The following is a 26008-nucleotide window of genomic DNA, read 5'->3' on the forward strand; positions in this document are numbered from 1 at the left end:
AGGCTAAATATTCTTTCCTGATAATTATGGTTGTCACCTTGCATCCTGCTGCATCGCTGTATCTCCATTCTGCTTCTCTCCTGATAACAGAAGGCAAAGCACTTCTAAGATTCAGAATAACATCAAGAACTGCTGAAGTTGTCATGCATGATGTAAAGCCACCCTGCAACAACTCCAGCTGAAACGGAAGCATGTGCTCAGGCTCTGGCGAGGCTCTGGGCAGCTCACCAGGGTTTGGACATGCTGAGGAGGACAAGCCTGGCAATGCTTACCATGCAACTCCGCTCCAGTCCTTGGTATCAAAATCATCACGCTAATCTATGCAGCTGCCATGATTCCATGCCTCTCACCCAAGTTCTCATTCTCTCTCATTCACACATTGTTAAAGAAAAAGCAGATCTGGTTAATAGCTAAGAGGAAAGAAACTCACTCATTTACCTTCAAACTCTGGCCTAAATTAAAGGCAGAGTGCCATGCGGGAGAAACCCAGCTTGAGTGATTTCAGAACAATATCCCTGAGGTATATTATAGGAGATGTTAATTAATACAGATAATTAGGCTTATAATATCAGAGGCCTAGATTGATAATCTCATTCCTCATTAGATACTACAAAATGAAAAGATCTAATGTGATGACTGTTTGCCCTGTATTCAATCAACCAAGTCATGTGATGCATACATTTGAATGCATTTAGAAAAAGCAAGCCAGGAGTTTTATTTTCCAGGTATTTATAACATGCCTATCAAGGCAGCTGAACTTTCAGAATTACCAAGGGCACATTAATTTGTTATGCTTCCCATAGCTTTCAACATTAGAACCTTTTTTATCGTTTCGCTGATCCTTGACTCCAGTCTTTATTTTCAAACACAAGGTACACTGCGTGGGAGTTTTAAGAACAAGAAATTGCCACCCTTTCTTGGCATTAATGAATTAATTATCAACATAAATGCCCGAGGCAAGCTTACATGATGCCACTAAGAAGCTGCAAAGCAGCGAGCTGAACAGCATCGCTCCCTATATAGCTATGGAGATCTATACACCGAAGCCATCACCTGTAAAATAAAACAAAACCCCCAGCAGATATTGCAGGTTTATAGCTTCTTGTCTCATTCCTCCTCCACCACAGAACCAAGGTCACTAGGCTTGTAGACCACTCCTTCACAAGGATGGAAAGAACTATTGTACATTAAAAACAAAATCTAAAGAAGGATGCTAGCAAGAGGGATATAGGAAATGTAAGCTCAGGATGAACAGAGGATGCCTGAAAACATAAAACACAAACGCACACAAAGAAGAATTATCTGGAGATTAAAGTTATAGCCTATGGCTCCAGAGATTTTCAATTTCTACTTTGTTGCAGACAAAATGGAAGGCAAGTTTTATCTAGTCAAAGTCTCAGTTCTCCAATATAAAATGGAAGCAATACCAGTCCAGAAAATTTTCATTTGTTACTATGTGTAGGAATTTATAAGTACACAGATACATCAAGTGGGATTGTTTGCTTGGAGAATAGCTTGAGCACAAAACCAGAAAAAACCATCGTTCTTAGGTGTTCTGTTAAATAACACTACAGCTGTTTTCTCTGCATTTGTTTAGCATCACGTAGACCAAAAATATTTCCTTTATTTCATGCTTGGAAGACAAAGAATCGGATGATAATACTCGAGTAACATGGGGCTTGGTTCATATAAATTAATTTCTCCTACTGGCTGGCTGTTGATGGCAAAAGATTTGTTTCACCTTTACTCAGTACTTCTAAATATATTTAAAATACTTAAACTCCCATTCTCCTATTTAGATTTACCTATTTCCTTTAAGATGTACATTTAATAAACTAACCCTTCCTTCCTCACCACCAAAGTGATTACAGGCATCTGACCGTTGCATACACAATAAATGACTCTTACCTGAATATATTTCTTCAGGATCACTTACACATGCTACTTACACTGCAAGCATATATATATATATATTTTCCCCAACAACTTCTGTATGCATTAAGGAAGGTGCAAAGATTAAATACCTCTGTCCTAATAATACTGATATTTAGCACAGTACAGGGGTCAGGTGGCTAAACCTCAGAGAACGGCAGGAAGATAGGGAGATTAAATTCATCTTTTTTCCAACAAAAAAGTTCTCCACTGTCTGACAGCCCCCAAAACAATCGCAAACTCTTCTCTGAAGTCCTTCTACAGTGTCCTACAGCTCCCCTACACAGAGCAGCATATCGACAGGGCAATCACACCTAAGGTGAGCTTTTCTTTAAACTCTGAAATCCTCAAAACTAATACACGCTCTGGAAATTTGATGCTCTCCATAACAGTAATATAGGTAGATTGATAGAACCAACCACATGTTAATAAACCAGATGGACTTTCAAACAGCCAACACAGAAAAACCAGCCCAGTGGACATGTCACCGGGATAAAATCCCTCACAGTGGTATTTCCAAGCAGTGAATGGGATATAAATTCTCAAATAGAGGTCTAAAGATGTCATATGTGAATAATCTATGAAGGGCTGACTCAGCCCTCCCGACAATAACAGATTCAAAGGCAGAACTATCCTCAAAATCACATTGGAGATTTTCAGGGAAGAGTTGAAGAGTAAAGATTGAGAACACTTGCATTCTTCTTTCCTCTTCTGAATCTATTATAGATGAATGTCAGTCTCCAGCAAATCAATCATAGCACCATTCACAGGTTTTAGATTGATATGAGAACACCTAAAAGTTATTTTTAAAGGGCAACATGAAGTCAAGCTCTGCAGGTTATACCATGGAAAATAAAGGCAAGAATGAAATGCCTTCGCCACAAGGGAGAATATTTATGCCGGCAGAGGCTTCATCTTTATTTTGGCAATAGGCAAAATAGATCAAAGAAGATCTAAGTTTATATTATTCCTATTAGATCATATGAAAGTGTCTTCATTGTTATCTATAGATTGTTAATAATGCCGAGTTTGTGATCGTTAGTTTTATAAACAACTTAATTAAAGTTATTTATCATGAACACTGGGGAACATCAGAAATGTCTTAATGTTGAAAGTGACTTTGGCTTTGGTGTACATGCATTTCAGATGAATGGAAATCCAATGCCTCTTATTTTAAATATTCTACAATATTCCTCTAAAAATGCTCTTGCAGACCATACTCCATCTGTATGCTGCTCAGACTACAGCAGAACGAAAAGACACGAGACAAAGTCACATAACTATCTTACGTATAGATTCTAGTTTACAGTCACACCCCTACATGTACTCCAACTCACCATCCCTAGCATACAAGAGGAAATATAAAGAATAATTATTGTATAGTACTTTTTTTTCCATCTTCATTTTGGGAGGACTATAGTAAAAACACAGAGGCCCTGCACAGCAGGAACTGTCAGGTTGATGAGATGAGGGGTCAACCTATTCCTGCACAGTGAATATCAGAGGTTTTATAAAATGTTGTGAGGAAAAAAAACCCAACCTATTCCAGACTACTTTCAAGTATCTTTTCAAACCCATCTCAGGCAGGCTGGGATAGGAAAGGTCAGCATGAAAAGGGAAGGGATCTAGGAAAGCGTGGCCACATCTGGAAGGGAGGGCAGGAGATCAGCACACTGCACTGTGCGGGATCCCCCCGTCACCTCCACGCCACCTCGCTGCTCCCACCGAGCTTTCCCAGTCACTTGTCTCAAATCTGCATTTGCATTAATGCCTTCAGTAACTGAACAGAGCCCAGCATCAGACTAAGAGGGGCTCTAAGTCACTTAAGTTTGTATCAGAATTTTAATGCGTTTTGAAAATCAATTTTATTATATTTAATTGAGAAGAATGGAAAATACTATACTTGTAAAGGAGAAATAAAACACATGCACCGAAAGGTAGAACAGCTAACCAGACAACAAGAAAGAGGATTCATTGGATCCCAACTAGAACACAAAAAAAACCACCGAGGAGGAAAAAACACCTAATTCTTGTGTGTTAAGAGTGTCACAAGCAGTTCACAGTATGTTTTCTCCTAATCTGATGAGTGCTGTTGAGGCCTCCAAGGGAATGCTACCTGCTTTTGGATATGGCATTTCCAGAGAATTTACGCAAATTGGAGAGTATGCAGAGCAGACTGAAAGGAAAGGGAAGAGGCTGGGAAAATCCAGAGCTGAAGTAACTGGATTTGTTGAGGCTAGACTTAAAACAATCTATATGGTTACACAGGGAAAGGTATTCACACATTCATAGTTAATAAAAAGCTAAAATTCTCACCAAGATGCCCTCCCCCTTGCCCTCCTCATCCATTCTGGTTTTCCTACCCACGTCTGTACATCAATGAAACAGCCGTCTAAAAAGAAGTAATCTTATCACTTAGATGTGGCATATAAATATTGCACACTCTGCAAATGTGTGTGTAACAGCCTACAATGCAATTAAAAGAAACCAGAGTGAAAATTTATAAAAATCTCTACCAAATCATCTACCAGATGCATTTGCTGGAAAAGACATTGTTCACTGAATGCAGTTAAAGTATAGTAAATGGACTTCGAGAAAAATCACAAGAGTTTTCAATAAAAAGACAAAATAGCAACACTTTTAAGACAGCAGGTGGTAAAACGAGATACAGGAATGTTCCCCCATATAAAGAAATAAAACAAAACAGAGCTGTGTGATTTTACTGCTCTTTTCCAGCAGAAAAACATCCCTAAAGGACTCAGCAAACAGGCTTCTAAATTTGCTCATATGGAGTAGCAGAGATTGAAAAGGAAACTTTAAAATACGTTACTCAGAAAAGAACAGAAAAGGATGGTGCTATGTCTTAAAGAGCAGATTTTTTTCCTTCAGAGTATCAATGCTTGTTGGGGGAACCCTGTGACACAGGGTGGGCCACCAACAGGATAGTCCGTTAGATCAGGCAGTTTACTGCCCCTGAATACCTAGTGGGGCATCCTTCAGAAGCACTAAGAACCTGTCAGTGGGGTGTAGAAACCCAGGTCCTTCTGAAGGAAGGGGCTACGGGTTTTTAAAATACCACCCACAGGAAAAACTTGAGGAGTCTCTTGTCAAAACTGGAGGTAGAAGCCTGAAGAGCCTACCAGGAGGCCACAGCTCCTGGATACCCCCGCAAAGCAGCAGCCACAATTTTTATCGTAAGCAATTCCAGTTCATGCTGTCAGCTGAGGAGGCTGCGGGATGAATGACCAGCTGGCACTCCTGCCACCGGCTGATAAGGCACCGCCAGCTCGGAAGGGAGGTCTGTTCGAGTGTGCTGCTGCTTTCGCCATGTACAAACTCACCCGGACAGAAGACAGCAATGAAGTACAGACCTTACAGACCTCCGAGAGTCGTGTTTCCACAGTCAGGGAGAGATCTGCAGCTGTGTCCCATTCCAGCACCTCATCACTAAGAACGGGAGGCATCTCAGAGGCAGTCAGCAATGCTTTCTGCAAGGTCCCCACTCTATTCCACAGCTCCCTGCCCCTTAAACCTCTCCTCTGCCAGTGGAAACTGCTTACCTAAAGCTTGCGAAGCCTCGCTGAACCAGGGTGCATCTTTTCTGGACTAGATCACTGCTTCATTCCACACCCAGCCAGATTACAACGTGAAGATGTGGTGAGTGCGGTTAGATCCAGAATCTGAGCGAACGCATCCCGCAAGCATTAAAGATCATTGGGGCATTCGTACGATAGTTACAAAAAGACCTTGTACATCATGGAAGAGAGGGCAGGAGATGGAGACCTGAAGCCTCCACCTTTGGATGGCAATGCTCGGTGCACAGAGCAGCACGCACTGCTGTGCTGCCGCGCTGCAAAGGCTTCTGAAGTGATGCTGAAAGGGTAATAACCCCGTGCAATGCTATCAGCAATCCTTCCCGGAGGTCAACAGCAGGAGGCAAGTAGGTTGAGGCGTTTATAAAAGGGAACTGTGAAAGGCAGAATCAACAGCAGAGTTGGCCTTTTAGTCAGCGTTCACTTTCAGCAGCTGCATTATCAGATGAGAATGAGAGAGGCGTGAGTGAAGCCTGGGGAGGAAGGAGAGAGGAGAACTGTGAAAAGAGAAGACAAAACACCTACCTGACAGGTGCTCCCCGGGACTGAGCAGGCTTCAGCATAACCGTGATGGTAGTATCAGTCTCGTTCAGGGGGGAGTCCGTGTCGTATTCTGGCATCGATGGTGCTACAGCAGAACGAAGAGCAACATATTATTATACACCAGTTACTGCCTTTGGTAGTGATGGCAACGCAATAGGAACATTTCTTGGAGACCGTTTAACATCTCTCAAATGAAACATCAAAATACTTCCCAATGTTACGGCCAAAATTGTAAAAACCACTTAACTATTTGTACACTATTTTCCTATTAAAATTAAACAGGAATTGGATGCCCAAATCTTCAGACAGGCTTTGAAAATCCTGTCTTAAATTTTTAAGACCTAGTAATCCTTTGAGATGGGATCATTCCTTTAGTTTTAAAGGTGAAGAAAGAAAACTGCATGGACATTATAAAAAGACCACTCAGGATGAGTGAAATCAGTGGCAGAGCTAAGAACAGCACCCAGGAAACCTGGCTCTTGCTCACTGTTCTGGACATTGAATTAGACCTCTCACATCTCAGGGTTTTTAATACATAGACTTCAGCTGTCTCCCTGATAGGCTGGAGGGTGTGTTATAAAGCACGAAAGATGAAAAGAGAGAAGCACCAACTAGGCAGGTTATCTTAGCACTCGAATCCATGACATTTTACCCCAGTGCTTTAGTGATGCTGAATCAACATGCAGCGGGCTGGTACGGCTTCCAACAGTGTACTCGGGCAGTACCCAGCCATGGTACCACCATCGCTTCGCTGAAGTGTTCCCCAAAGCAAAACAGAAAACACTGTATATTCACACTTAACCAAAGTCTACTTTCTGCTTCTGCTTTGTTATCTTCTGTTAGGATCATTTCATGAAAATAGGATAGCTTTCCTAAGCAAAAATATTTCACTTATTACTTCTTCTTTCCCCAATAGCAAACATCCGTTTGGGACAATTTTTACTGTAGAAAAACTGAAGAGATCATGAGATCAGAGCAGCATCAAATTTATTCCAAAGATGCAAGTTTTGTTGAAATATCTTTAAAGGATAAAGCAAACAGAAGAATTCACACAAATAGTTCATCTGTAACTCACAAGGACAAGCTGCATCACGGGGGACCCCATATTTAATCCTCTCACAGTGATTTCCACTGTAATCCTGTTTACAATCAGAATTTTTATCTAAATGCCTGAAAACCGCCAAGAATGGTGGTTGCTATTATCAGCTCAGCTACTGACTTCCCTGTCAATAAGCTGGCAATGAGTTCAGAATGAATGCCAGTTCCTTAACGAGGATTTCTCTGAAAAAGGTGCTCTGCTTCAAGGGGAAGCAGTGTGAGTCATTTAAAGAAGATGCATGTCACCAGTGGTCTTCTATACCAGAGATCACCATATCTGCTGGAGGTGCCACAGCAAGATAAGTGCCAGCCCTGACCAGAGCTACAGCTCATGGCAGCACTACAAAAAGGTCGCAGGGCCAGTTCGGACACCAGGAACAGGCTGGGCTCTGCCTTTGTAGGCTCCATCATCCTTCTTAAAGCAGCTTCTTCTTGCCCAGTGGGGCTGCACTGGTGGCAATAAATTGTTTCTGATATGCTAGCTCGGGTGTCTAGAGGACTGGGGCACCTGTGCTGTGGAGACAGGGTGAGAGAGTTGGGGTGGCCCAGCCCGGAGAAGGGAAGGCTCTGGGGAGACCTTAGAGCGGCTCCCAGTGCCTAGCGGGGCTGGCAAGGAAGCTGGAGAGGGGCTTTTTACAAGGGCCTGTAGTGCCAGGACAAGGGGGTGGCTTTAAGCTGAAAGAGGGGAGATTAGGTTACATGTCCGGAAGAAATTCCTCACTGTGAGCGTAGCGAGGCACTGGACCAGTTTGCCCAGAGCAGCTGTGGTGCCCCGTCCCTGGCAGTGCCCAAGGCCAGGCTGGACGGGGCTTGGAGCAGCCTGGGCTGGTGGCAGGTGTCCCTGCCCGCGGCGGGGGTTGGAACTAGGTGATCTCTAAGGTCCTTTCCAACCCACGCCAGTCTATGATTCTCTGTCTCCTGGCTGTGCATGAGACCCGTTTAGCTATCTCCTCTGTAAAACACTGCACCTGCCCCAGAGAATTTGCAATCTTACTTACAGACACCATATAGTCAAGAACTAAACGCAAGAAACATACATCTTGGCAGGACTAGCTAATGGTACTGCGTGTAATTTAGCAATCAGAGACTGTATTAGACACAAGACACTGAAATAAGATATAGTAGTTTTCTTGTGTTCTCAACATGGGACAGTTGTGTAGTACCTCAATAAAATGACAATTGGCAGCGATGTCTCTAAAACAGCAAGCATTGCTCATCAATTTAATGCCTGTTCTGCAAGATCCCGCTCCTGCCCAAAGAGAAATCCCTAGGAATTGTGCCATTTAATTATGACTAAGAGAAAAACAAGTGTGTCCATATAAACATATACACACACATTGCTACAGCACAGATGACTTTTCATATTAAAATCTTTATAGTCTTACAAGGACATTCCAGTCAATGCAAAAATCCTTCTTCTCTCTACTAACCTTGGGATTGCCTCTCAGAGCAAGTTTAACAGTAATTTCCAAATTACATGTGTAGGACTGACGGACTGACCATGCAATGAGATAATCGAATGTCAGAGACTACCCAAATGCCTGCATGGAGTCTGTGCCTACCTACTGTGAATCAGGTGTTTGGAAGGTGGAAAAAGAAAAAAGAAAAAAAAAAGAAAAAAGGAAAAATGTACAATAAGCCAAGATTGGTGTGCATACAGCTAATAATCACACAGGCTTTAACACAATTTAAGCACTCACTGAATAATAAAATGCAAAGAAACTGAATCAGAGAGAAAAAGCACTGCCATTTACTGTGCTATTTTATTTCTCTGGTAACAAGTGAATACAGTGCACGCTGTGCCTTCCCTTAGCAGTAGGGCTGCATAAACCCTAACAGTCCACAGAGCTGTTAGGGCAGTTAATGGCTTTGCTTCAAGTGGCTGAGACACCAGCTTCTGCACTAAATGTTAATGGTCCAATCCCCGCTGATGCCTAGTGGAGGGAACGGATACCTTTTGCTTCCTTAAAATTCACACTGTCACTTACTACTAACAACTTATTTTATTAAACTGATTTTGAAATAGGGCAATGGAAAATATGCACTGTAGTGCACTCTTTTCCACGGCACCCAGCCATAATTTCAAGCATTACAAGTGTCCTGGATGTGCCAAACTTTTATTTTGGCTTTACTGAAAACACAGTTAAGGTATTCCAAAAAATAACAGTTTTAAACTGTTAGAGAACCTACTTTAGTGCTATCAATTAAATGTTGAAATTAAAATCTATATTTGTCTGCCCAATATCATCTCTACCATCCCTTTATCCATCTTTTTATTTTGATAGCTAGCCTAAGTTTCCTTTTTTTCCCTAGAGAAACTTGCACCTTCTCTTTGCCGTGCCTCCTGATTTTAGTGCCTTTCATACACTTGTCTACCTCAAGCCCTCACTCTGCCCTTAGAAAGAAAACATAAACCCAGCTTTTCTCCTTTAGTCTCCTTGCACTATTAATTCAATTACTTTGTTACATCCATTTTTGTGCATTGTGAAAATAAAAGTCACACTACTGAAGGAGCTTCCCCAGCCATGCAGAAAATACCAGCAATTATTATAGGGATAGTTCATTTGTAGAATTAACAAAGGCTCTCATTTTTAATGTTCCACAAAGGTGCTTGTGGATATTTTAAGACGCCCACAGATTAACCACTGCGTTTGTAACCCACACACGCAGCGATACAGGATTGTGGTCGTTTGAAAAAATTGCCCTATGAAACTATGAGACACTAAGCTAAAGACCTTTTTATCGTTTTATGCATCAGCTGCAGGGTCTAAAGAATGAATCCTTCTAAATTTATTTTCTCTTCTCCAAAGCAGTACCTGAAATCTTAGTTGCAATCCGTGTTGTGATGGGTGGCCCAAAGCCCTTGACTGTGCTGGCTTTGATGGTGAATGAATACGTAGTCCCTGGGTATAATCCTACAAAGAGGTGATGTGTTTCATTCCTTAGTTTGAAGACTTTCCCTCTTTGGCTGGACAGGTCAGCACTGGGATCCAGAGACCCAACGGCCTTGTATGTAATCTGCAAATGAAGAACAAGGACAAGGTGATAAGGGGCCTTCTGCACCTGGCCTTTCCCCGCTCCCCGATTTTGTCATCTCTTGAGGCTAGACACTGAAAATACCATGACAGATAGTATTTCAGTATCTCTGGTGACTGGTTCTGTATTTGGATGCTGTCAAACAAACATGACAATATTTTCCAAGGCTCTACTTAGGGAAAATACTAATTTCTTCTCGCCACTAAAACCTCAGCATGTGTCGGTTTAAAACAAAAGCTGCAAATAATTGCTTTTTGTTCCAAAACTCAGAACTTTTGCAGCCAAACCAGAGCACACACAGCACAACCAGCAGAATTTTCATGAGAATTTCCCATACAATCCCCCAGAGCATACAAAAACTTTTGGTGCAAACAGGCATACATTTTCTATCAAGTATTATATTTTTTTTCTTCTGGCAAATGGTCTTCTCATAAGGCTGCTGAAAACAATGGGAGCCTTTTACTGACAACAGAAGTTTTGGAAGTCTTTTTCTGTGCTAAAGAGACCAGACCAAAATGAAATTGGATGTTTAAATGAAATAAGTATCACCAAGTCTTTAGACAAAAGCCCTTCTCTTCTTCTCCCCTGTGCCTGTAAGCCAGCTTTGGGTACCATTTCCCTCCCCCTGTTCCGCGCTTATGGCAGGTTCACACGTGGTCCCATGCCTGGGGGGGGGGGGTTGGTTGGGACTGTGAGTCAGCAGGGTTACAGACCTGGAGTGCCGCTCGCGAATACACATGCAGCTGGTGCTAACACACCTCTAGAGGAATCTGAGCTGAAAGCACACCTTCGAAATGCTGCTCGAGCTGCATTACGCTTACCCATGGCATCCCTGCTCATATACAGATACCTGCGAGTAAAACTCATGACTTATTTACCAGCCAATTCCTTGCCTGCGTTCCAAATTCAATCCAAAAGGCAGCTCAATTTCAATGGAGCTGTCAATAAAATATAACATGCTCCACTGCTCTCCTAACCTTTCCTGATATTATGGGATCCTCGCTTATTTGTAATGAAACACTATGAATAAATCAATGTATGTTAATACACGATGTCTTCAATTTTTTATGAGGGACTCCACAAGAATCTAATTCCCAGCTTTGCTGAAAGAGCCTTTGAAAACTTGTAAGTCACTTGCTTTATGACAGGAGGGAAAGGTTACATTCTGAGGAAAAATAAATATACAATGTTTAAAAAGGTGCAGTTTGATAATAACAGGATAAATAAGAGACAGAGACTGATGCTCTTGACATGAAAGAAGGGTGTGACTGTGTCAATCCTATTATTTGGACAGAGAAGAACAATTTAGAGCTGACACCCAAGACAAGGCAGTGTAATGGAGAAGGGCCATGAATTTAACTAGTCCTACAGGGCAGTAAGAAATTACAAAAGCAGAACTCTTAAAGGAATTATAACTAAGAAAGCTTGCATATGATTTTATTGAAAACCCACTAATTTCTCCAGGAATTACAACCAGTTTTTAAATTTTTATTACTTGCTAGAAACCTGAGAGAGATCCCACAATGGTCATCAAAACAAACAAAAAAAATTAAATACAGGGAGGAGAAATCTTTACACTCAGTCCTTTTCCTAAGGTGAGGTGAGGACCATCCAATGTGGCATGTTATAGGACAATATTTTAACAGTCTAAGAACTGTTTCTTAAACTGATGGTTGCATCAAGGTGCTTCAAGGCAAAGGAATCTGTAAAAGCACCATTTAGAGTTAGAGCAAGCAACAAACACATTAAATTAAGAGTCACGACCCAGTGATTGTCATACAAAAATCCAGAAAGAAAAATGCATTTAATCCAGTTGGTAGGAATGAACAGATGTAATCTGTGTGCTCTATTTGCAAATCAAGTGCTAAAGAAATAGCAATTCTATAAAATTCTGAGGGGGAACCAGCAAAAATAGGAGTTTGGGAAAAAGAAAGAGAATTTCCTACTGCTGGGCCACTGAAAACTGCACTCGCAGGATGTCCAGGTAGCAGTCTATGCAAATTCAGTGGTATTTCTTTTCAAGCACATTAAAGAGGAGGCTATAAATGTAAGTGGAAGACACACTTCTCCTTGATCTCTGTATAAATAAAAGTATTCATCTACCTTCACCACTTCTAAAATCACTACAAAAACTTATTTTTCTTCATTAAAAGAACTATCGCCTGAAGGCAAATAGAGCCAGAAAAGCTTTCAAGAGGGGAAAAAAAAAAGTCACTGATTTAAAAAAGAAAAACAAAACAGTCTATTTCTTGTTGGCTATAGCAGAGAATATGAGTACACGGGACCGTAACACAACCTGGGTCAACCATGAGAAGTGGAGAAGGAGAAAACTGTTCTTGAGAGAGTGTGTCCATGATTTGAGATTGTAGAGTGGGTCAATTTTCAGAAAGACTGCTTGCTCAGAGCAGACTTCAGTATTTCCCAAATTTTTTTTTTTTTTTATTTTTTTTTTTTTTTTTAGGATATATAAGCTACAGTAAAGAGAGACTCGTGGCATAGCCAAACTGTGAGATTACTGTTTCTGCAGTGGAGACTCTGTTCCAATAGATATGAACCCTGTTACACCAAGTAATGTGCAGACATTCAGAGAAAGCAATCCTTGTCCCCAAAACACAGCATTGTAATGCGTGAACAGTACCTGGATGCAACACAAGAGAACAGAAAAACAACAGAACAAAATTGTGCGCATGGTCCCGTTTCATTCAGTCCATAAGCAGAAACATTCATGGGACTGTTGACCATAACGGTGCCCTCAGATACAGCCAGTTACCAGCTTACGGCTCTCATCAGTCAGCATCGAGCTCTTCTCTGCTTTCTGCAAGAGCTCAGAATGACTGAAGTGGTGAGGAAGATATATACGGACACTGCCAGGAGAGCCTACGGGCTGTGCGCCCACCTCTGCTGGCTTTTGTCATGGCCATGATAAGCTGACATTCTCTGCGTCTCCATTTTGCCATTTATAAAAAGAGGGCTATTACATTCCTCTATATATATTTTTTTTTTGTGTGTGGTTGAGGAATTAAACATTTGTGTGTGTGTGTGTGTGTGATTGAGGAATTCTATGGATTTCTGCAATTGCTGAGTGCTAATGGTTAAGCACCAAACCCACAGGTGAAACAGGTGAAGTAACCCTGAAAACAGAGCCCTTTGTTTGGAAAAGGAGGCAAACTCTCTTCCAGCTCAGGAAAAACAACTTATGTTTCTCTTCCAAGTGAGATATCTGTTGTCCCTTAGATATTAGTGTTACCCCAAAGTGTGGATTAACACCTGAGAGCTCTGTCTCTGTTCCTCTATGCCCCCCAGCACAGCCACAGCAGCTGTGACCAGCTGCAGTCCCCCTGCCCCCCCCCCCCGCCCCCCCAGGCTCCCGTCCAGCTCTGCAACGGTTCTTACAGCCAGCATCACCTCCATTGACTGAAGGTGTTCGTATTTCTTCACTGGAATAACTGGGAAGTGCTACGCCCTATGCATTCATGTGTATGCATGTCTCTGTGTCAGTTTTCTCCTACAGAAAGAAAAAAGTGCTGTAATATATCACTTATAAGTTGGTTCTCAGCTATAAATGTATCAAATTATATCCAGGTGAAATGAAGACATGAAGTTGCCACTCTTCTTGATTGACTTTAACAAAAATCTCTGAAGCAAGAGAAATTTCAGGGAATCAAACACTGAAAAATTTTCAAGAAGAAACTATGGAAATTTCCAACTCTGGAGTAATTAATAAAGGCACAGAAATATGTCTGGAGAAGAACTATAGCACTTTCCTGGAATAAGAATGATGCTGAAAAAACCCACCTGGTCTCCTAGTTGGTATGCTATTTATCTTAATTACTTGTTCCAAGTATCAAACCATTTCATTACAAAACAAACAAGACATCCTAATCTAGAAAATGAGATGACTCAATCACTAGAAAGCAGCTGTTCTAAATTATTTTAAAATAATCTATTTTAAAGACAAGCCGTATCATATAATAATTCTGCATTCTGAAAAAAGAAAAACCAATAATATTAATTTAAATGTTTAAAAAACCTAGACAGAAAACAAAAAGGAAAATACTCAAAAATGTATTTAAGAATGTCACTCTGATTGAAAATATTGAAAATATTTGTTTTTATTCTGATGCAGAACAAATGCAAATAGAAAGATGAGGAAATTTCTCACAAGAGTGAAACTCTATGTTTTTTAACCAGCTTCCTGGTTATCTCCTACTCGGCAGGCAGCTGCTGTAAGCTGAAAGTTGTCTTTCCTCTGCAAACTGGAACGGCTATCTGGAGTTTGCATATGTAATGTAGAGTTTACATATCGGCTCCAGGGCAACTTGATGGTCCCAAGGAAAAGTTTAGTAGCCTGCTATGGTTCTAATCACAGCAAAAAACAGTGCAGGCTATAATACAGCAAAACCAAGAAGTACACGATAATAAAATCCTAAATCTTCCTTGGAACCTCCTTCACCGAGCTAACGAAATGTTTCTCAACCAGAAGCAACAACTGCAATACATTTGAAGTACTGAGAAAGTCAGATGGCAAAGGAACACAGAAGGATAAGGACTGGACACATTGCCACCAGAACAGGAGGGACAAAACACTGAGCCTAGCATCCACCCAGCTGGACAGGGATGACCTGCTCAGCAGGTGCACAAATGATTCAAGTCCCTGGTCAACTGTGAAAAAATTCAGCTATGTGAGTCCAAATTCTTTGTAAAATGTAAAACAGGTCAACAGTACAAGTTCATGTCTACTGGAAACTACCAGAAAAGGCTTTATATACTTCCTTTCCAAGTGTTCTGTGATATATAATTGCTGTGATAGACTATGGAGAATAAAGTAAGAACAGAGCAGGATAAGAAATGGGATGGTTCGTGATTTCACTCGTTATTTAAGCAGACATCCAATCTCCACCAGCATACGCTCAGTCCCCAATAACCAGAAGCACCCCCTCATCTTCCACCCTCCCCTCTGTTTTTTACCCATTTGAAAAGTTTGGAATATTAACTCCTTGAAATCCCCAAACAAATTACTATGTTAACAACCATAAAGATGAAGATATAACATTGAGAGCATAAGCACAGCTCTTCTCTCCTTCACAGACTCCATTTTAACACAATTTTCTAGGGAAATGTGAATGCTTTGCTAACTGTCATCATTTGCGACTGTAAAACTTCTATTACAATATGAGGACTTATAAAACTTTCATTGTGAAGGGAAAGACCGTAGCAGAGGCATTAACTAAGGTAAGATGCACAAGGTTATTTTCCACTGCAAATCATTCTTCAGAAGAAAGGACAGCATTTTTTTAAAAAATCAACACACACACCTCCTTCACCCACTTGGATTTTCCCGTATTTGTATGGACAACTGTGTGTCACAAGCAAAAGGAGACTGTGATACCATACATATTATGTACAATAATACATATTGCACATAAAATATGTACAATAATATATTATACATACACGCAGCTATGCTTCATCAGTTGTATCTGGAATATGTCTGTTCAGCCTGAGTTTCAGCCATGAACCAGAGCACCAAACTCTGCAAGGACTCCACAATTTTCTCATTAAGTTAAACGAACATCCAGCATTTGGCCCTTGACTTTAGCAGCTGCCCTGTGCCCAGATGCCTGCTGACTCCCTACACTGTGCTTAGCAATACTGAGAATAACAGAAGTCTGGTGCGTTTTATTCCTTCTTTGCATGGTGAAGGCAGAGGGGGCTTTGTCCTATGCCTTCAGAAATAAAAATATCAGTAAGTGTAGTTGAAAACCGAAGGTTAAAAAAAAATATATTAAAATCCCTGTAGAAAAAAAGGGTACGTATTGTTAAAACTGTGGTAATTAAACAGTGAAACAAAGCGTCAAGCGATGTGATAAATTACCCTTCGGGATTAGACATTCCTTTGGAAGAATGTATTATGGCACAATCATGAGGCCCTAAGCTTAATACAAGAACAAATTGTGATAAAGATCTCATCACTTCGTTGTAATGGTCCTTCTTGCCCTCTGCTACTAAATCCTTCGGGAACCCTGGATAGCTGTTCAGATTCTCTTTAATCCTCTCAAATAAATAAATTAACAAGACAGAATATTCTGTTGAAATCACGGCTGATGTATCCATTTAGCCTTCCCATACGTTTGATACATTCGAGTAAGCTTTCACACTGATGAATAACTGAGTTGTCAGGATTTCATGTGTTCATAACCTTAAAACTGAGGGCAGCAAGCTCTAACGTCTCAGGATTGAGAGCTTGCCAGTCAAGGCAAAAAAAATACGCTCATACATTTCTTCCCACAGCAATTGATCCCAGTATACATGCCACTTTATCTTATATCTTTTGTCATATAGAATTAATCAACCACGGCCAGCAGAATTTTGCTCTCTACAGCCATATTCACCATCAAACATTAGGACTTTAAGCTTCCCCTCTGATTTTAGCAATTGCAGCCTGTTTCAATGCAAATGGTAAGTACTGCTGTTAAATCAAACACTACTTTGTAGATATATTATGCAACCTTACATCTATTTTCCATTTTAATGACAGCCTGCATAGCAGTTTAGGGAAGGCATTTGAAACTTATAAATCCATTACATTATCCCCTGCATTCCCATTGATGTTTTATGTCCTTGTCTTTATGAGGCAGCCCGTTCTGCCTCTCCATACCACACGCAGCCCCTAGCTTCTGGGGGTGCTTTGGAGCTGACAGGTAGCTGCAATGTATATACATATATATTATATTTTTGTCCCCATTTCAGTTAGCAATGCCTCAAGACTGAAACCATCTCTTGCTCTGGACAAGAGAGGAGCCAGAAGAAGGAACATTACATAGCCACTACCTGCATGACTGTCCCAAGGTCAGAAGCTGGGTCTCCAAGGACACCCTGGCCAGCGTCTCTCACTTCACTGAGCCAGAAGAAAAGGAGGCTTTTCCTGACTTATTGCTGTTTTTTGAACTCACTCCTGTCTTGTAAAGCAAGACCTGGAATCAAGATTTTTTTTTATCCATTGGTTGCTATCATACCACGCTGCATGCAGGGGCCCAGGGGGTGGGCTACCTGCAGAAGGGGCACTGGGAATAAGGATCCCTGGCAACTCTCACGGGTGGCATCTCCTCAGCAAGCAGGAGATGAGGGGGGCAGGTGGCTGTCGGACCAGAACAGCCCCACAGCTGCAGGGCACCCCGCGCCAGGGCTGGGCTCTCCCCTACCCCGCGGGACCTGCGTGCTGTCCCCATGTCGCAGCCAGCCCTGTCCAGCTTCAGCACGTAGGAGAGGCAGGTATCAAACCCACTTAAGTAAGAAAATAAAGCTGCTGGCATCTCAGAAAAATGAAAACCACACAGCAGTCACAGCTTTAATTCCTTCCTGTTTTAAAGGGGCCCCTCGTTTTGAAAACCACTTGACTAAAGAGACGTTGCTACTTCTGGGCTACATAATCCTCTCTCGAGTTGGAATAATTTCTATTTAACCAGAAGACAACAAGGCAGACTCAGTAGTGTACAAACCTGACTTACGAGGTGTTTAAGACCTACTTAGTGAAGCTTTAGAAAAGCTCAGTACTCTGCTGTCCGGAGCCCAGCACAAGTGCACCCCCCCCACACTCCATCACAAAGAACATCTGGCCCGCCAGGCTGTGGTCCTGCCTGCCCAGCACCCCCAGGCTACAGAAACCAGGAACTCCCCCCACGCTTTCCTATGCCCCTTGCTTCAATTCCATAACAGGGTCGGCACAAAACTTCACAAATAGATGAGAAAGAAGTTTGTCACAGGCAAAGCATTGTTTTCCAGGGCTAGAAATCATTATGGAATTCACAGGAGTGCAGAGATAAGGGAGCTGGGTGTCAGTGAGAGCGCTGGATGGTGTCACAGGCTTCAGCACCGCAGATGGAGGGGAGGGGGAACCATCCGAAAGGCTTCACCATTGGAAATACCTTGGAAAACAATAGCTATTTTGTTTAAAATCTTGCTTTGCACATTCCACTCCATGCTCTAATAAAGCTTACAAGAAAACTTCATTTCCTCCTCTCCCCCCCCCCCAACTTCCCAAAAATAAACATGAATAAACTGATGCATTAAAGTCTGACAGAAATATCCTTGAACTCAAAGTTATCCAAACATTTCCTTCGTTTCCCCAGTCGCTGCCTCAGGGAAGCAGTGTCTCCCAAACCAAGCGTTAAGAAGCCATGTACAATGTGAGTTAGCCATGCAAACGACTTTTTATGGCGGAAGGAAAACAGCTCTCGCTCATGGTGTCTCCTGGAAATGTTTGCTTTGAATTCAGAGGGTGTACAAGGTGATGGTGTTTTACTGACCATCTCACTTGCTACCATTTCAGGCACCACTGACCTTCTAGAAGTTTTGCAAGGCTTCTCCTCAGTTCATACTACATCTGGATTACTCTCACACAATCAATACTGAGTTTCCAAAACATATAGTTTTGAACCTGAGCATGTACCACTCAGAAGATAACTAACATGAAAAGCAGCTTCAGATTTCAGTGCAAACAGCAAGGAACCGCCATTCCCAACCACAGCCTTCCCTTCCTACCTTCTGGATCCGACAACAAAACCACCAGTAGGATGTTCTTAAAATTATGTACATATTCCTTACGCAGCTCAGTCCAGCACCACCAGTGAATGTGATCTGGTTTCTCCCTAGTCACTGCACACCAGGCTAAGCAATGAAGATTTCATTGCCCCCTCCTCTTCAGTGACATCTCTTAGGATCAAGTCTTAAGCTAAATAACGACAATTAGCACTGCTGAATTCAAACCTGACAATCCAACACCTTCTCCTAGCCTAAAACGTACTTAAGAATGAAAATCAGCTCTTTTCTTCCCCACAGCCTCTTGCTCAGGGTCATTCTCAGAACCACACTTCCACAGTAAAACACCGCTGCACAGACAACTACCAAAGGTTTTAAGAAGCTGATGCAATACAGGGAGTAAATTACAAAGTTATCACCACTGCCAGCTAAAACCCAAGAGCAAAGAGAAGTTACAGATTCACGAGACAGAGCCCAAACTTCTGTTATACTGCTTTTTCTGCAGAAATCTTTATCTTCTGGTATTAATTCTACATTTAATCTTCACAAAACTGCAGTTTCAGCAGACAATTAAAGCTCTTTTCATTTACTTTCCAAAGGTGAAAGCTAATTGTTGTTTTGTGTAATTTTAAGTAGCTTATCTCCTCCTGGAGTAGGGATTCCGCTCCAGGTTCCCAGCCACATGAGAACTGGCACAGTCCCCACTCCTGTTTACAACATCAACATCTGGTAACACCACTTACATTTCCAAGGCTGATACCAAGCTGAGTGCAAATCGTAAACAGCCAGGGCCCTGGATGCGGGCTACACATATGATTTCAAGTTCAAAGCTGCGAGTGTTGGAGGTTGAGGACTCGGCTCTGCGCTGCTACATCAGAGCACGCAAATATTTTGGCTAGCTCACCTCCGCCCTCATATTCCAGTGCAAGTCTCGCTTGGGTATGAAAGATAAGACATGAAGAACATAAGGAACACCTTCCTTTCCACATATATTATCAACTAGATAAAACCTGTTTGTTTTCTTGAAGGGAATAGGAGAGAGGCACAATCCCTCTTTAACACCCCTCTGGTCATTGCTCATGTGCTTTTTAAAAGAGTACAATTATTAGAGGCTGTATTTCCCCAATTGCTTGAGGTGACGTCTGCTAATATGGTCAAATCAACCTGATAGCTATAGGCATTACAAGAAAGTAGATCTTTCCAGATGTAGGCTAAGGAAAGCAGGAGTGCAGGTTTTGGATGCATCCCACCTGCCCTGACTGCATGCTGCGATGGAAACGGAGGTGCATTTGTGGGCAGCAACCCCTGTACCACCCAGGGATGCTGGGGAACACGCTTGCTTCACCAGGTAGAAAAAATAACAAATGGTAAAAGCTTCGATTTATCTCATAAAACAGACTAAAGCATGTGCTTTTTTCATTGAATTACTGAAACAAGTTATCACATAGGAGGGGCAGAGGGGGAAAAGGTGCCAGATCAGCAAATTCAAATAAGGTACAGAGCACAGCTTCCACCAAACGGCCAGCCCTGCAGCAGACAGGAGATGACTAGCAGAAGCAAAAGCAGCTTGGACTGGTCAGATCACAGCTTAAACCCCAAACCAGGCCACATGAAAAGTCTTACAAAGGTTTTGATATTCATAAGGAATGAAAATCCTAAGCCTGGCTACAACCTGAATACACACCAGCAAGGTATGACCGTCACTAAGAATACGTTACACAGTACGCCAACTGGAAGAGCCCAAGCAAATGTTCTGAGCCCAGCAAACCACTCAAACACACATTTAGCTTCCTTTACTGCCAAAGGAATTTTAAGTGCATTTCTACATGCTCATCTCAAAGGCAGGTGATCACCAAATCAAGCCCAGAGCTGCATTCCTCTCCTAAGACCACCCTGGGAAAACTCACACAAAGAATTAAAACCTGATCTTTAATGAAGGAATCACAGGGTGCTAAGGATGAGAACTTAATTGTAAATCAGTTCTGACACAATCCAGAACCCAAATGTTTGGCCTATCCTTCAACTTTCTCGCAAGCATCCCTAAATCAAACTTTACTTTTATATGTTCATTTTATAGTCTTTCCTTTTTTTTTTTTTTTTTTTTTTTTTTTCCAGCTGAATCTTTCAATTTTCAGGCTTAGAGCAGAACTGAAAACACTGGCATCTCAGACACCAAATACCCACGAACGGTGTGTGAGAGTGGTCACGCATTGCTAACTGTCAAATAATCCAATTGCCTGCACCTCACCATGCTCTTCATGTGCTACTGTTCTTCTTGCTGCTGTAACGTGCCAGGAAGGCAGGACACGTTCCAATGGAAGGTACGACCATTTTTTGGCAGTATGTGTTAAAACAATGACTCTGGCTGCAGTTTTTACAGCTGTCTCTCAAGTTATGCGATCAAGTTGTCCCAGCTTTGGATTTTTCTCACCAGAAGGACTAAAAAGCAGCTGTATGGAATAAATGAAGGGTGGAAATAGGCTGTGCAATTTACATACTCATTTTTGTATTTTTAAATTAATACCTCCACCCTTCCTGTTAGCATAATTTCCCAAAAATACAGGCGGGCTAGTTTTAAAGACTTTGAAAACTGCTGCAAGTCTAATTCATTCATGCAAAACAGAAGGGAAGACAACCCAGCTACCCCACTAATGCACCTTTCATAAATAAGAGGGAAAGAAACTCTTCATGAAGCCAATGTAAAAATCCTTGGTTTAATGTTCTAAGTAATAGCAAATAAATCCACTTGAACTGCCACAGACAGCAAAAAAAGCCTACTTGCTTCTGCAATATTCTAGCAGAAAAATGGTCAGCTCTGCAGCTGGGTAACAGTGAAGAAAATAAATTTTGATATGCAAAATATTTGCTTGGAATTTAGTGGATAAGACACTGTCTTGCATATTAGTATTTATTGCAAGATGGAACATATTTTCCTGAGTAGCTTTGCAACGGTAGACAAGGTTGAAGTTCTCGTTAATATTACTTAGCTGTTCATGTAGCTGCAATTTGGAGCGTATACCTGCTGACCTGATATTGCTGTAACAGCACAATAAAACATTAAGGACCCAGGCCCATGGATTTGGGGAAGGGGAGGAGGGGAGGACAGGCCCTGGCAGAGCTGGTACCACACAGGGCTGCCCTGGGAACGCACCCCACTCTCTATGCAGGACCTTCACCCCTGAAATGGAGGGAGCACCCCAAACAGAGGACACCTACAAGTTCAGCAGCTCATGATAGCGGCATTAGGAAGTCCTGCATGAAAAGATATATAGCCATGGCTGAGGCACCAATCCTCACCTGGGTGTGATGTGCCCCCACGTCTGCAAACGAGAGCTGCAACGCGGTGGGATGACCAGGCTGTGCCCACCACTGGCTTTGTGGAGGAGATGGGTACACACCACCCCGCTGCCACAGCGGCGAAAACCCTATCTCAGAGCTGTGCTGAAGCCGAGCTTGACAATCTTTCTACATCTCAACTGCACACATTTCATATCACCTAAACCTTAAAGGATTTGTCCTATGTTGTCATTCAAAAAACCCATTCAGTTACCCCAAAACCACAAATTCCTAATCATCACATAACATCCCCCCCCCCCCCCCCCCCCCGCCCAGCCTTGCTGGAGAGTCCCTGCTCCTTTTCTCACTCAGGGGCATGTGACTTTATACTGTGATTTTGCTTTCCACCTTAATCAAAATATTTCATCAGAGGAATGAATCTTCTGCCTGATATACCAGAGCCTTTAAAGAGGCTTCACAGCCTTTATACCCAGAGGGCTTTCATTTGCACACAGACTGTTTATGGCTTTTGCTGAATAAAGTCACTGTTTCTGGTTCCTTCTGAATAAATCCTGGACCTGATTTTCTAATGTCCTGGGGAGAGTCCAAAGTCAGAAGAGAGACGGAAATCCTCCATCACCTTGGAAAAACAACAGCCCTTGTTCCTCAGAACACAACTCCTTTAGAGCAAATACCTGAGACACAGTTTTTGCAGGCACGTTGGGTACCACTTGAATAAAGTCCTATTACTATTGCAGAAGAGGTCACCTCCAATCAGGTTTGCTGCAGTAAGTTTTCTGGTTTATTCACCTGAACTGTATTTTCACAAAAGCCAGAGGCTGTAAAATGCACAGTGTATAAAGCAAGTCAAAAATTCCTACCAAAAAAATGTTTCATTTTTTCTTAAGTGGCTTCCCACACAAAGGTGTCTCTGAGCTATCCATTAGCTGAAAGTGAGTTACATCTCATTGAACAACTACATACTCTTTGTAGAGAGAAAAAACATGTGGCAGCCTAAGTGCAGCAAATGTGTTCAGAAGTCTGAAGCTGAAGCGATGCTCCTCCCCAGCTCTTCAAAGTGCTGCCGTATCAGCGGGGGGACATCACTCACCCTGTGCCCAGGACGCTGGGAAGAACTGGCCAGACAGGGCTGTTCAGAGGGTAACACCAAAACAGCAAGTGCCCACTGACAAAATGACTGTGGGAAAAAAATTGTACCACGACACATCTCTCTATCTGATGTTCTATCGTAGCTGCTTTCTCTGAGCAGAAATGCCTCTGTTCCTTGTGCATCTCCATTCCCACCAGACAGTCAACAGAAAACCCATCATACGATGCCCAAATACTTCCCTCCCCATCCCAGATACCAGCCTGGCTCTCCTGAGGGCTGTTGCCTCACTCACCCACTCCGAGTTACTGACCGAGGAGCCTGGATGTATTCTGAAGCTTGATGCAGCCTCTGCTCATCATTGCACAAGGCGGGGGGCTCCAGTGAGAAACTTGAGCAGGGCAAACACAGAAGCAATTTATTTTCACAAACACTGAAGTCCTGTGTTCTTCAAATATAACTGCTGATCAAAAGAGAGCCATACGTGTCCGAATGAGCAAGTCTGGGAACCACATCAGCAGAGACCTAACAGGGAGTGCTCAGGTGGGGGCTGACCCGTTTTGTTCACACAAGGACAAACAAAAGCCAGCTTTAGACCTTTCTCCCCATGGTACGTTGATTTTTGTTCTTTATTCAGTTTGCGAAAATGTGGGCATTCAGTCAAACACTGACTAGCACAGAAATAACTCTATTATGTGCGTTATGGTATATTTTATGTTGTAAGGGTTTTTTTCAGCTATATTGTTTTGTTTCCTGAGCACACGTTGTGGACACCATATGAATGAAAAGTGAACTGTTAAGATCTCTAGATACCTCTTAACTCCAATTCTGGTTTTATGGTCCTGTAATCAACTTCCAATCCAAATGAAAACACTTTATTGCACTTTTAAAACGTTTTGCAAAACTCTTGGCATAATACACTTGCTGTACTCCATTACATTTGCCTGCTCTTGAGTTTAAAACAAGAGGGAGAAAAGACACATTTCTGTTCCTTTTTTCAATAATCTGTGGGATTTCCTTTTACTTCACCTGTAGGAATATGGTCAAACATAAATTGTGTCCATTGGATAATCATTAGTTTGGCTCTGTCTCCTTTTCTTTGCTCTCCATACTAGCAGTGATATATTCTGAGCAGTCTTCACTCCACCTCTCTTCTTTTATCATCAAATTCCTTGTGATGCTCCAAAGATTCTATGGATTGGTTTAGGTCACATTAAAAGGCATCGCAGTTAAAAGCATCTTAAAAGATGAAGTCTAAAATAGTCCAATTTATTGTTCCAACTCCCCCTTTAGGATAATCTAGCTCTTTCCCTTTCACTAATGAACTGTAAAATCAAGCACCAAGCTGTCAGATGAGTCTGACTAGCTCCATCTCTGCTTTATAAATAAGAAGAAAAATCTCTAAAAACTGTACCTCAGCTCTTTGCACCTGTTAGAGCCCTCCACCTTGGCAAGGATCTCTCCTGGCCTCCACGGGCACTAGCGGGCACTTGCACTAGGTCTGTCCTATTTGGTGCGATTCTCTCCCTCCCCTCCTTACCCCCAGCTCTTGAAGTGTTTTGAGGGGGCAGAAGTAGAAGAAACCAGTTTGGCCGCTCAGGGACACTGTCACACAGTGCCAAGCAAAGCCATGCTGCCACCACCACTGCTGTGTCAACGTCTGGACACGGCGCTGGGGTGGGTGGTGGGCAGAGCAGTGGCATCTTGATGAGCAACCAGGGGAAGACAAGAATTTTTAACTTGTTGCGGTGAGGAGGTGAACAAGGTTAACTGTTGCAGACGTAGGCTCAAGTTTTGTGTGCTGGGAATCACAGAGTACAACTAAACTTGAAGGCTTCGGCACTTTTCAAAACATACTTCATCAGGTTTCAATTATAAAGCAAAATTAGAGGACCACAGAACAAGAAACAGTGGATATTTTCTCTGATGAAGAAGAAAATATTTTCTCCCTCTTCAAATGATTTCTTGTTGTACTTTCTCCCACACCGTCCCCTATTTCCGAACTGCAGCCCTGAGCCATGCCTCCTGCACTGCAAGGTGACTGCAGCGGGGCAATGCGAGCAACAGGCAGGAAAAACCCCTCAGGCACTGAATCCAGCAACCTCAGGCAAGGATGTAAAGGACACTTGGTCACAGTGATCCATGCAGCAGCTTGTTCTAATGTCACCCTCCCCTCTATCCATCCAGAGTACGCTTCCCAAATCCTAACATCATTTCCCCCTGATGCAGGCTATTGTAATGGTGACAAAGAAAAACAAGCCAGCCAGGATAGTTAAATTTGCTGTACAGCGGTCTGCACCCACATAAAAAAAAAAAAAAAAAAAAAAAAAAAAGGTGAAGTAATACAGGGATTTCCACAAATCAAAAATGGGTAGAGTACGTACACATTCCTGTAGGACTCACAAAACAGGTTTCAAAAAACTAAATGACAACATATTTGCGGTAAAGCTTGAGTTATAACTTCCACCAAAAAGCCCTTGATTAGTGCAGGGCTATATTTTGTGATTGTCTTAAGTGATTCATGGTTTCAGCCTCCAAGCCTATAGTGGTTCAGCCCCAAAGATTGTATAAATAACTGCTTGCTATTGGACATATCAAAGCTGTGACTACAGTATTTTGTGCCAGGTTTCTCTAGCCCAGTTTCAAGATTTTACAAACCCCTTAGATGAGTTCTCCAAATCTAGTACGTCAGTTGAAGGATGGCAATAGGTTTCAAAGGAGAAGAGTAGAAACATCACATTTAGCCATACCTAAAAGGTAAATAAAATTCCATCAGGTGGCTGCTGCCTAAAATTACCCTGAAAAAATATCAGGGTATTTTATTGAAGGAAAAAGATCCCATATTGACATTCTGAGTTTGCTACAAAGGATAATTCAAACAGAC

At 42.1% G+C, this 26008-nt stretch overlaps 1 protein-coding gene across 2 annotated transcripts in view; it reads right to left on the bottom strand.

The window, feature by feature from the left end:
• PTPRT (protein tyrosine phosphatase receptor type T) overlaps positions 1 to 26008 on the bottom strand; it is a 453423-nt gene that overhangs the window by 107420 nt on the left and 319995 nt on the right. For both annotated transcript variants that reach the window (XM_055814515.1, XM_055814516.1), the window contains exons 10-11: positions 9983 to 10184; positions 6051 to 6153 (exon numbers count right to left, since the gene is read on the bottom strand). In XM_055814515.1, the coding sequence (XP_055670490.1) occupies positions 6051 to 6153; positions 9983 to 10184 (305 nt within the window). The remainder of the gene's footprint in view (positions 1 to 6050; positions 6154 to 9982; positions 10185 to 26008) is intronic.

Source organism: Falco peregrinus, chromosome 9 (assembly GCF_023634155.1).
Source record: "Falco peregrinus isolate bFalPer1 chromosome 9, bFalPer1.pri, whole genome shotgun sequence".
NCBI classification, from domain to species: Eukaryota; Metazoa; Chordata; class Aves; order Falconiformes; family Falconidae; genus Falco; species Falco peregrinus.